The 12,194-nt window shown below is 43.8% G+C and overlaps 2 protein-coding genes across 2 annotated transcripts; both read left to right on the forward strand.

The window, feature by feature from the left end:
* The first annotated feature begins 4,068 nt into the window (after window positions 1-4,068).
* On the forward strand, window positions 4,069-5,503 carry rrs1 (ribosome biogenesis regulator 1 homolog). Its single transcript, XM_030079970.1, has one exon. The coding sequence runs from the start codon at window positions 4,111-4,113 to the stop codon at window positions 5,200-5,202; it is 1,092 nt and encodes a 363-aa protein (XP_029935830.1). The 5' UTR covers window positions 4,069-4,110; the 3' UTR covers window positions 5,203-5,503.
* A 1,415-nt stretch (window positions 5,504-6,918) lies between these two features.
* LOC115379236 (rho guanine nucleotide exchange factor 26-like) lies at window positions 6,919-10,488 on the forward strand. The gene is made up of 6 exons (XM_030079958.1): window positions 6,919-6,933; window positions 7,119-7,289; window positions 7,629-7,660; window positions 8,253-8,420; window positions 9,391-9,476; window positions 10,233-10,488. The coding sequence occupies exons 2-6, from the start codon at window positions 7,166-7,168 to the stop codon at window positions 10,486-10,488; spliced, it is 666 nt and encodes a 221-aa protein (XP_029935818.1). The 5' UTR covers window positions 6,919-6,933; window positions 7,119-7,165.
* Window positions 10,489-12,194: the final 1,706 nt, after the last annotated feature.

A 12,194-nucleotide genomic window follows, 5' to 3' on the forward strand; every position in this document is an offset into this window, starting at 1 on the left:
CATCATTTTTCTGTTACAAAGTTGGAAGCAGGGCAACTTGGTGGAGGCTGTGGCTTCACAGAGTACAGGATGTACCCTATGATGTCAATGTGATAAGCCCTCGCCGTGCTGCTGAATACCAAACTGAGGGATGACCTCTGTAAACTGCCATGACACCAGGCAGTAACCAGCTCTGTCTGCCTCCAAAAGTCAGCATGGAGCCACTGCAACACTCACACGCATATGGACACACACATATCACACTCTCACTTGTATGCTCTCTCCCTCTCTTACACACTCACACACACACACATATACACAATGTGCATGCTTGGAATGATATCTCAAGGACTCTCCTCTCCATGCTGCGTTGTTTCTAGGAACCAGGCCAGGTTTGGCGAGTAGCTGAACTGCTTCACTTGTGTTGCTGGCCGGCCGGAGAGGGTGTGCACTTCCGGGCGACTGTGGCTGTGTTTCCTGCTCACCTGCCAACAATACAGCTACAACACACCCACTGTGTCCTGGCTCCAAAGAGTGGGGTAATACCTCCCACCACAGGGAGAGGTGTGTATGCGCGCCAAACACAGGATTACCTTATGCGCCTTTGTTTGGTTGCGTGCACCAGATTTAAAATTAATACAGGGGATGCAGCAATGTGACTCGTGATTCAGCGAGCCCTTGTTGGTGTCCCTTCTCCCAGCAAAAAATGGATGATGCATTTTGTAGCTTGTCCTTCTCGGGGCGTGAGATGCCATGTGGAGCAGGCAGTAGTTTGGAAGCAGCAGGTAGCTGTGTGTGAGGCATCACACAAGGCCAAATGGTGTTTCTGTCCTGGCCACAGGCAGATCAATAAAGGCTCTGACCTCAACTGTCAGCCAACTCAACTCTGTTTGGCAGGGGACGCTCAGTTCTCCTCGCTGTGGAATTCAGGAAGTACGGAAATGTAATCTACAGTAGTGCCTAAACCTATCAGCAAACACCTCAGTCATGCAGGTTTTTTGTTTTGTTTTGCATGAGCAATCAAAAAATTCATACAGCCTAGAGTCAGCTTAACCTGAACAGACAATCACTCATATTCTGAGTCCTCTCTGGGAAAACTTGTCACGTGAAGCAGCCAGCTCTGTTGTGAGATATTTATTATATTATGGATCTACATTTTCTCTGTATGTTGCCCTTTGCATGTTGCAGGGCCAGATTGAAGCCCACTGTACGCCTCCAGCAACTCCTTCATCTGCAGGCCATTTAAACTGCTACTTTGGAAAAACAGATATGGCCCTGTGGTCTGTTGCAGAGCAAAATTACATATTATATTGTTACAAAAACTAAAAAAAATTGCATTCATAAAGAGAGAGAACATTTGTAAAAGAATAACTTCAGTGGTCCTTCAGCCAAGTGGGTCAAAGTAATTTATATAATAATACAGTAACTATAAATATAAATACTCACACAAGGAAACTCTGTCAACAGCTAATCATTTTAGATTTATGCCAGGATGGTGCTGATGAGGTTATTTCAGTTACCTCCCCCTGTGTCTGGCTGCTATATTTTGCTCTTGTTCCCTGTCTGGCCCCCAAGCGCTCTCTCTCCTCCCGTCTCCTCAGGTGCTAACAGGTCAACATGCAGAGGAGGAGAGAAGTGTAAAGCCTCTGGCTAGCTTTTGCATGAATGGACGTCCTTTTTTTTTTTTTTCATTGCTGTGATTCATAGAAAATGGTGGCCAGCGCTCATTTGAAGAGCCACCAGTCGGTAGGTATTTAAGGCAGCTACAATTGCTCACATTTATGCTACATATTATAGTGTTTTATACAGCATACGTGCACTCGTGTAGATGAAATATTGCATTGCATTACATATTACATATGTTTATAAGTGTATCACCACTTGGCATTTGGTCATATGTTGTCTGTGTGGTTCACTGTCTGTCTCATATTTAATAATGCCGTTATAAGTTTTTTGTCTCTTTTGAGGCAACCATTTCCAAAATATTTGCATGCATTAAAACATGAAGGTGCATCGGTCTTTAAGTGTTCATCACATCTCACGTCAGATATCTGTCATCCCCTCCACACTGGATATCTCTGACCTCGCACACTGTAAGTAGGTATGAGGTAATTATGTAATTACCTCAATATCCTTGACTTGAGCCATTTAGTTTTTCACTCTGCTGGAGAGATATTTTTCATTGGTGAGTATTTTTTTCTTCATATGACTCTTAATGAGCTCTTGCACGAAAAATAACAACAGCCAAGATCAATAGCCAAGATTTGCTGGCTTTTTTTCTGTCCTTATTGTCAGGGGAAAACCCTGTATCTCCAAAATGTCAGCTTTTGAGGAAATTAAGGAAAACAGCCTAATTTTTAACTTGGCCATCATGCATCTTTTGGTTATTTTTTGTGATTTGGGGGAATTTCCTTAGCACCAAAGGTCATATTACCTCAGTCCACAGAGGAATATTGTTAATTTGAAGTTAAAATTAACAAGGTTTTTGCAGGGGAACAACACCTTAAGAAAACCTCATTTAAAAATCACCCTGTAACTGTGGTGATGCAGAGCCACAGGATAGAAATGACTTTTCTCAGCTCACAGAGGGCTGAATCCAGTCTGGGCTGTGTATCCTAGCATAAAAGAAATGCCAGGAAAAACTAATCCTGTCTGGCTGAATTCATACTTTATTTAAAAAAAAAAAAAAAAAAAAAAAATAGTCAGCAAAAAAAAAAAAAAAAAAAAAAAAAGGAACATGGAAGGCCTGGACTGCTGAAACCAGTGGCTGATTTTTACTGCGAGTGTGTGTGTGTGTGTCTGATTTTTGGTCTGCTGCATGTGTATGTTCTTACTTGTTGATTTCAGACAACACACGTCTACGTCACAGGGGACTTTAAAGTCTACTCTAATTCAGGATACGGGGCTCTGGGCCTCTCATTATAGTTTTCCTCCTCACATCTCCAAACACAGCATCACTTGTGACCTTATCTCCTTGCTTGTCAGAGCGTTAGCATTCACATGGCAGGTCTGGCAATGAATATAATTACTGCAGCCCAAAATAATAACACCAGCACCTTTGGGCAACACCAGGAACAAGTGAATAGTAATAAGCAATGACCCCCACCCCCTCGCCACCACCTCCACCCCCACCCCCACCACTTCTCCTCCTCCCAATTAGTGGAGCAGAGGAAGAAACTATTCAGAAACAGTTCAAAGGAGGGAAGTGGAAGCTTAAAGCAAACAAACACAGGGAAAATGCACAAATCATATTGTTATTTCAGTGAACATCAAACCTTATGAAAAAAAACAAAACAAAAAACAAAGCAGTTACTTCCACCTAAGAGGGCTGTCCAAATGTGACAGTGAAACTTTAAATTGCAGTTCAGCCGCTTTGAGTCCACACAGAAATTCAGACAGATGAAAATAAGCCTACTATAAACTAAAGTCCCTATAAAGTTAGTGAGTGGTCTATCATAAAACATATACTACTCGTAATAATAATAATAAGAAGAAGAAGAAGAAGAAGAAGAAGAAGAAGAAGAAGAAGAAGTCATAAATACAGGATTATTCTATTCTCCAGAGATAGAGGAACAGTCCCTGCTCCACTGTTGCAAATATACCGAGGTAAGGACTAAGTTCTTTATTAAAATAACATATAAATGTAAAGGATTTGATACTTCCAACAAATTAAAATGCAATATTTGAAGAAAAACATGGAGGCAGCAAAATGTGTCAGAAAAAAAAAACTAACAAGTGAAAGCTGTAACCATAGTCCGTTTATTCCTTCAGCCTAAATTATTGTAGAGTGTTTTGGTTGTATTGTTTCTCAACTTATGTGCAAATAATTCTTATTAAACTGAGAGAGAGAGAGAGAGAGAGAGAGAGAGAGAGAGAGAGAGAGAGAGAGAGAGAGAGAGAGAGACAGAGAGAGAGAGAGAGAGAGAGAGAGAGAGAGAGAGAGAGAGAGAGAGAGAGAGAGAGGTTATGATCTCAGCGTTTCAGTGTGGCATTTAAAAGCAGTGAGACGACACTGCCCTCTTGTGGTCGCAACATGCAACCAAGTAACCCGGAAATAATAACATGTGCTCTTTTTTTTTTACGTACCACGTGACAAGTTCACACGTGGGGAGAACGCTAACATCCACCAGCATGGCTGCGTGCAGTGTAGAGGAGGTGCTGGCTAAAGCCGAGCAAGAAGAGGCCGAAAAACTCAAAAGTATCGCCGTCCAGAAGGAGCTCGACCTGGAGTTTGACGTTGGAAACCTGCTGGCATGCGACAAAAACCGCGTCGACTCCCGCGAGTTCAAGGAGCAGAAGAAAGAGGAGTTTTTAGCCTCGTTAGCCCGGGACAACACGCAGCTCCTCATCAACGAGATATGGAAACAGCCCACGGAGAGGATCGAGGAGGCGATAGTGGCCAAGCTGCCCGACCCGGCCACCCCCCTGCCCAGGGAGAAGCCTCCTCCGAAGCCCAGACCTCCGACCAAATGGGAGGAGTTCGCCAAGCTGAAGGGCATCCAGAAAAAGAAGAAGACGAACCTGGTTTGGGATGATGTCGCGAAGGAGTGGAGGCGGCGCTGGGGCCACAAGAGGGTGAACGACGGCACCAAAGAGTGGCTCATCGAGGTTCCCGAGACCGCAGACCCCAATGAGGACCAGTTTCAGAAACGCAACAAGGCCAAGAAGGAGAGAGTGGCGAAGAATGAGCTGAACAGATTGAGGAACATCGCCAGGGCGCAGAAGGTCAAGGTGCCAGGTGTGGGGCTGACTCCCACGGCACAGCAGTCCAAATCTGACCTGGCCAAAGCTGCGAGTGTCGCCAAAACCTCCACAGCGTCAGTGGGGAGATTCCAGGACCGCCTGCCCAAGGAGAAAGCCCCCAGGAACACAGGCAAGAAGAGGAAGTTTGAACCCCTCATCGGTGACTTTTCCAGTGAGAAGCAGAGGCAGCTGGACCTCCTGAACGTCATGGACAGCAAGAGGCCCAAGATCGACATCACCAAGGCTGTCAACAAGCAGATGAGAGAGGAGGACAGGGAGCAGGCTGCAGCCAGGTTCAAAAAGGGTGCAGGGAAGAAAGGAAGGAAGGGCGGCTTCTCGGGAAAAGGAAAGGGTGGGAAAGGGAAAGGTAAAGGTGGTAAAGCTGCTGGTGGTGGTGGAGGAGGAGGAGGAGGAGGAAGAGGCGGTGGAGGAGGAGGAGGAGGAGGAGGAAAGAAGCGCTCCAAGCCTGGGAAGCGCTGAGGATTCAAAATTCCCATCATCCTGCCTCTACATCTACAAGTGCCTTGTCATCAAAGCATTGAACTGGACACATGCAAAGTGAATGACTCTCTGTTTTCGCCCATGGAGAGACGAACTGTGATGCGGCTGTCAGTGTTGTCAGTGTATATTTTCACTGTATGCAAGGAGGGACTTGAAATTTGTGACTGTAAATATTGGCCCCAGTGCTGATGAAGGCCAATTAACATTCTTTATTTGTGGTGTAATGTTAATGATAAACATTATGATGGGTGTTGCAGCCCAAATTAAAATCTGAATCAGATGGTTGTTTCCTTTTATCTCTGATCGACTGCAGAATTCATACAGTCGCCTCTGCTATGGAAGACCTTATGATGAATCACACTGTTTAAATGGAGCTATTGAGCAATTAAGAAACACATCTGTAATTGTTTTTTTTTTTTTTTTTTTATAATTCAGCAATAGTTTAAGCATCATTGTACACTTGCAGAATAAAATACATCACAGTGCAGTGTGAGGGTTGAATGTTTTTCATGATAGCCTGCATTAACGAGTTATTATGGGATGCACAAGATGCAAAATCCTGTTGATGTGTTTCAGCTTAATTTTAGTAACTTCTGAGCTGTGTTAACACACGGCTGAAAGCAGTTTCTGGTGTCTAGGTTTCTGACTCCTAGAAGTAAACCATTAGTGAAGTTATCTAATCAGCTTAGCTGTGGTTTTGGTTACGTAAAGGCTTTGCTGTGGCCTTGCCGTCTAGACAGGAGACACCGCACTGAATGAAGGGAGGTGAGAGTTGTGTGTATCTTATAAAGGTAGAGGCCTCATCTTCATTGGGACAAAACAAACAGCATTTTACTGAGCATTTGCTTGGGTTGATGTGAAAGGGCAGTTTTCCTTCTCTAGAGGAATTAAGAGGAATTAAAATGCTGAATATCTGATAATTAGAGGTTTCAGAGTGAGGGGATGCAGTTCAATCTAGCTTAATACTTATACAAGACTACTAAAGGCAATGAGACACTAAAGACACTAAAGTCAATGAGATAAGTGGTGTCATCCATTTACAAGTATTTACTCTTTCAGACTGTGTGACTGTTGGTTAGGCTAATCCCATGACTCTCATAGGATTTCAACCCGGTTTCCTGTTTACATTGACTGTAAATGAGGAAAATTACAGCCCATGCATCTTTCCTATTCAGTCTTAATAGGTAAGAGAGTGAATGCCATGCTGCAAGTCCAGCATACCCATTAAATAACATTTTGCATAATAGTTAATGCTTGCAGGACACTTCCAATACTAGGATATGACTGTCACACTTTAATCTCTCAAGTTGTTGATGGATGCGTTTTGAGTGCTGACACAAGCTCACAGCCAAGCTCTATTGCACAGGAGGGGGGGTGAGGGGGTCCAATCACCATCTGTTGGTCAGTCCGCCACTCAGCGCCAAGCCCATTCATCTTTGTCCCGTCGTACCCTGCCTACTGGAAAAGGGGACACGGTGAATACACTAAATCAATCATGCACTCTGACAAGGTAAAATTATGAATTCTCATCTTTGTTAGGCGGGCAGTGGCTGCAGCCTCCCGACCTCTCGCCTCTTACCAGATGGACAAAGAACAATAGGCATGAGGATGAGGGGGTCAAGCATGATTTTTAAAAGATGAAAGACTTCATCAACAACAATAAGAGTGTTAATACATTCATTACTAGAGTGTATCAAGGGTATTTTTCAGGTGATGTATTTTTGGAAATAAAGAAAATTTTAAGTTTATTCAAAACCTTTTTTTTTTTTTTTTACATAATCTAGCCAGTGTTGTGTGCATTTGATTGCCATGTGGGCCCATGCACTGGGAATACATGCTTGTGTGTCTATTGATCGTATCTTAAGTATGATGCCTGTGTTTGTGCTTGTGTCCAGCTCGTCTGTGCTGCAGTGGCTTAGTCAGCTGCATTTATTTAAAGCTAATGCAGAGAGAGTGCAGGAGCCTCAGTCAGTGCGCGAGTGCCAGTCAGATCTTCAAGATGCAGCGTGTCTACGTGCAGAGCAATGAGCACTTTGAGGTCTTCACCACTGTCCTTGCTCCACAAGGTGAGTGCAATCATCTGCGTGCAGTGAAATATAGCGCATGGCTGAGGGAGCAACATGTTATTTAATCTGTTTCTGATGACAAAATGGCATATACATGTTCAGATGATTAACTTGCAATGGGGGAAGATGATCTGTTGATTTGCAGTCCAAGGTCAAGGTTCCAGAGACACCAATCCATTTGTATTAAGCTGCATTATGGCAGTGCTGTAATGGGGTGTTTTGACAAACAGTGACAAGGGGTTTATCATGCGTTGCGCTTGCAGTTGTTATGACAAGCACAAAAATAACCTTTGTGATTTGACTTTTTGCTGATTCATCTCAACTCTCAATGGTTAACAGGGAGGATTCGATACAGAGCAGCAGCTGAAAAGGCAAGTTAAAATTTACTCTTGATTTTAATATCTATCTAAAATACAATGCAATGATAGACAGCTGGATTTTGTTCCATTCCATCGGTTGTTAATGCAGACCCTTGTTTTTTGGCAACAGAAAAAGAAAGCAAAATCCCAAATTTCATAATTTTAAATTCTATTTTTCTTAATAATAGTTCATAGTTTGACTGTACACTGGTACTGTCAAAGCTCCAACTGTTTCCCTTGTTATGTTTAATTGTGTTTAATTCACCTAATTCCTAGAACAAACATGAACCATATTTAGGAGGAAAAGAAAATGTAGAGCAAACCCAGATTTAGGATATCTGCTGAAGTGCACAGCAGGTAATCTCTGAGTCTCAGAATATGTAATCCTTTCCATTCACTCTGTAAGTGTGAGTAAACAGTAGAAAGGATGTGGAAGCAGGCTGTCACATTATCACAACTGAGAAAATAATGTAACAAAGCACACTCGTTTAAAAGTTAGTGTGATATTTTACAGTACACTCTGCAATTTGAGAAACAGAATGTGAGTAAAAAATGGATTTACTGTGCACAGTGATCAAGCTGTAATTCTCTTTCTGTCCTGTAGATGGTAGTGGCGCACAGCTACAAGCCGCACTGGCCAGATGAGCTGGAGCTGTGCCAGGGTGACGTCATTCTGGTGCTGTCCAAGCATGAGGAGGAGAGGTGGTTTGGGCGGCTGCAGGACGGCCAGCAGGGCTACTTCCCCGCCTCCTGTGTGATGGAGCTGGGCCAGGTTAGTTGGCTGCCTGTGCTCAACTCTGCAGCATTACAGGGCCCAGTGGACTGGCTGTTGTTGCTGACTGCAGATTACATTCTCTAACACTTCTATTCTATTCTAGTCTTTTATTCCATTTTACAGTTTGATGCTGTTTCAAAGATGTCAGTTTTGGCAATTCATCCCTCCACAATGGCTTATTATAGCCCATAATAGTAACAGTCTGAAGTCAAAGCAAAGCCACTTTTGAAAGAAGAGCCAGAATAATCACACCTTTCTCTTTGATGTTAACTTTAATGTTTTTTTGTTTTTTTTTGTGATTCAAAGTTTGGTCATGTTTTCAATTATGTGTTTTTTTATATTAAGAGATCTTACATAGAATCTTAATATGATACAAAGAAAATAATATTTTATTATACACTTTTATTTGTTTTGTGTAAGAGGATGAAATGAACATCAACTATGGGATTCTTTGAAGAGGGGGTGCTGAACCAGAAAACATCCAGTAGAAGTTGTTAAAAAAAAAAAAGAGGGACACAGCACATCGGCAGCACATCCAAAACTTGAGAAACATTAATTTCCAACTTAAGTTTAGACTCTTTTCCTTTTCTTTTAAGTTTTGGATGCTCTGCCTCCCTCTTTTTGACACTTCTATTTCGGTCTAAGGAGAGGATGAAGTCCAGAGATTAGCTGTATTTAAGAGCGCTGCCTCTGGCCGCACATGTTCAATCCAAGGATCAAATGCCACCATAAACTTTTTTTCTTGTGTTTTCTTGTTTCATAACCCTCTCAGCACTCTACTGTCTCTGAAAAGATAAAGATAAAAGAGGGGCTTGGAGTGCTCAGTGTCCTTTTAGGGGAAAAGGCAAAGTTGTGTAGACTTAGAGAAGAGTTACTACAGTTGCCAGAGACAGTGTGCAGGTCAGTGCAGGACATCAGGAGAGCAGGACAGCAGCGGTAACTCCAACCAGATTGTCTCTGTTCTCAGGGGAACGTGCCTGCCAAAGACCTGAGGAGGATGTTATCTCTGAGAAGCTCGCCCCGGGACAGTGTTTCAGGTGGTAGATGTGGAAGGTGAGTGCTGTCAGTACATAAAAAAGTACTCATATAGCTCACACACTCACACACAAATGCACACTTCCCCCTCAACAAGTGCATGCACACACACCACACAGCAGCTGTTCCGCCACCAGAGCCCCACACCCCCCAGTCCCCAAATCCCCATCCCACTCTGCTCCGCCCATCCAGCGCCCCTGAACAGGTGGCCCCTCTCGTCCCTCATTAGTTGACAAAGCACACAGATTACTACCCCCCCCCCAACACACACATGCACGCACACGCAGATCAATCCTTTCTCACTGCGCTGCATCTCACTCACATCACCCAGGACCAAGGGGGTGGGTGAGAGATGGGGGATGACACTCACGAAAAGGGAAGGAAAGGAAATCTAGTTTTCCCTCTAAAAGAATATTGGGATGTATGATGGCACAGTTAAAATTTCATTCTAACACTTTGATGATATAATGTCAACTATAATTTAATATGAAACATAGTAATACAGTTTAATTCTTCACATGTATGATGGGTTATCTCTCTCGGCACTGCAGATATCACGCAAAAGGGGTGGGTGTTTATACTTGACAGTCTCACACACACACACACACACACACACACACACACACACACACACACACACACACACACGCATGCACACCCACCACACAGAGCCCTCTGTACAGCTCCGTGCTTGTCTTGTCTGCTTGCGGTGGAATTTGGGTCATGAGGAATAAACAGGGCCTTTGTGTTTGTTATTTCCTCTTTGTCCCCCAGTGGACACAGGCTGCAGGCCTTTGGGAGGGGGAGCAGAGGAGGAGGAGGAGGAGGAGCGGGCCTGGATGGGGGCCAGAGGGAGAGGGAGGGCCTCTTCCTGGTGATGAGGCCCCAGATCCCTGTGCCTGTGCCCCCGGTCTCCCAGCCGCAGCCCCAAACACACAGATCCCCAGGCTTGCTCCAAAGGATCTTGTCCAAGCGCCGGAAAAAGAGTGAGCGCCAGGGAGCCACCAACGGGGGCTTCGAGGCTGACTGAGGGGCTTGTGTCTCCCTCCTAGGTGGTGGAGCAGGGTTCACTTCTGATAGGCTGGGCTGGGGGAGTAGCTTGGTGGGCGGAAGGAAGTTGTGGAGGTTAAGACATTTCTGAATCACCCTAATCTGGGTGGTACTTGTTGCTGTAGAACATTTCTAGGAGCTTCAGTTTAAAGATCTATATCAACTGTGCAATGCAAACAAATATATATATATTTTTGGAAAATATACAGTTAGAATGACTATAAAACATAAGTGTAACCAGAAGGAGTTAGTGGCTAAATAATCACAGAGGGATAATTTTTCCAAAGCTTTGCTGCCACTACAAAAACTAAATACTGTTTCCAATATCTGTGTGCATGTTTGTTGTTCCATTATGTCATTCATGTTTATTAACAACTGGAACCACTCGTGTAAATCTAATGAGCTACATGTCTTTAACTGTATCATTTGTAAGTCCATCATGTAAATAATTATTTTTTCCATAAAATCTGTAAACCCTTAGTGTCTTAACATCTTTTTTTAGTGAAAACATGCCCCAGTATTACCTCATACTTCAGCTCCTGTGAATTTTCCTTTGAACACGGGGCCTCCCTCTTTATTTAACAGTGCTGGAGGAGAAAAAAAACTCTCTCAAGCGAAAGGAAGTGTGATTGAGGCCTGCTGAAAGCCTCACCAAAATCCAGGGATTGTGCAGGGTTGCCCGGGCAACACTAAAGCAGCTCTCAGAAGTTCTATGTAGTGTTCTTCTTCTGTGGTACCTCCCAGCATGTCCTCGACCCAGGATCTCTATAGGGTGGGCTGTAGATTACCTCCTTCCAGAGGACACAAACACCAATCCTAATCCTAACCTTGGCCTTGACCTCCATGGGTTGGAGATCCCCCCTAACCCTCACACCTCCCACCCTCATTTGCTCTGTGGAATAATCCTTTGTAATAAAGGCTGTAGGAGGCAGTCGTTCAGGGGGCAGCGTTTGGGAGAGCATGTTTTGCACTTTGGGTATGGCGTAAATGTTAGATCACAAAGAGAGACGGCTCCGCTGCTCCTCTGAGGAAACTCTGATTCATGAGGGGAATATTTAAGTTGGCCAATCAGACCGCCTCTGCTCTCCTCGCTCCCCACTGCTGCTACTGTTGCAGCTTATCTTCAGCTTAGAGCCCCTGGGTTTCAAACTGAGGTGGGGGGCAAAGTAGTGAGAATATATCACCTTCGTTTTGACTTAATCCTGTGTGTGTGTGTGAATCACCCACACCACATAGATAAGTTTTTACTGTTCCAGAAGCAAATACCACTCACTCTGACACCTGGACTTTCAAACTTGCTGCATAGATTATTTCAGGTTTACAAAAACCACATATGATAGAGACTGCTAAGGTTTCACAAAGTGTGTGTAGGCGACTACAAAAGCAAGAGATACCTCACAGCGTAATTCTGAGAAAAGAAGTCACTATGATTCATGAGGTAACGAAGAATGTGTGTGTTTGAGGGGAAGTTTCACCTTTTTGAGATCTCACCTCTCTCATCTGGCTGTATAAAACAGTGGAATAACACATGCTTATTCAGAAAGATTTTATTTGCAAACTCTCAAACGGGTAGATTAATTCACACAAATGCCCACTTAAGCTTAGAACATTAAATCATGCTGCTGTAAAACCTGGCACCCTCCTGGCCAAATGGGTGTGAGATTTACCTCACAGGGTGCTGACATG

Source organism: Myripristis murdjan, chromosome 20 (assembly GCF_902150065.1).
Source record: "Myripristis murdjan chromosome 20, fMyrMur1.1, whole genome shotgun sequence".
Classification (NCBI taxonomy): domain Eukaryota; kingdom Metazoa; phylum Chordata; class Actinopteri; order Holocentriformes; family Holocentridae; genus Myripristis; species Myripristis murdjan.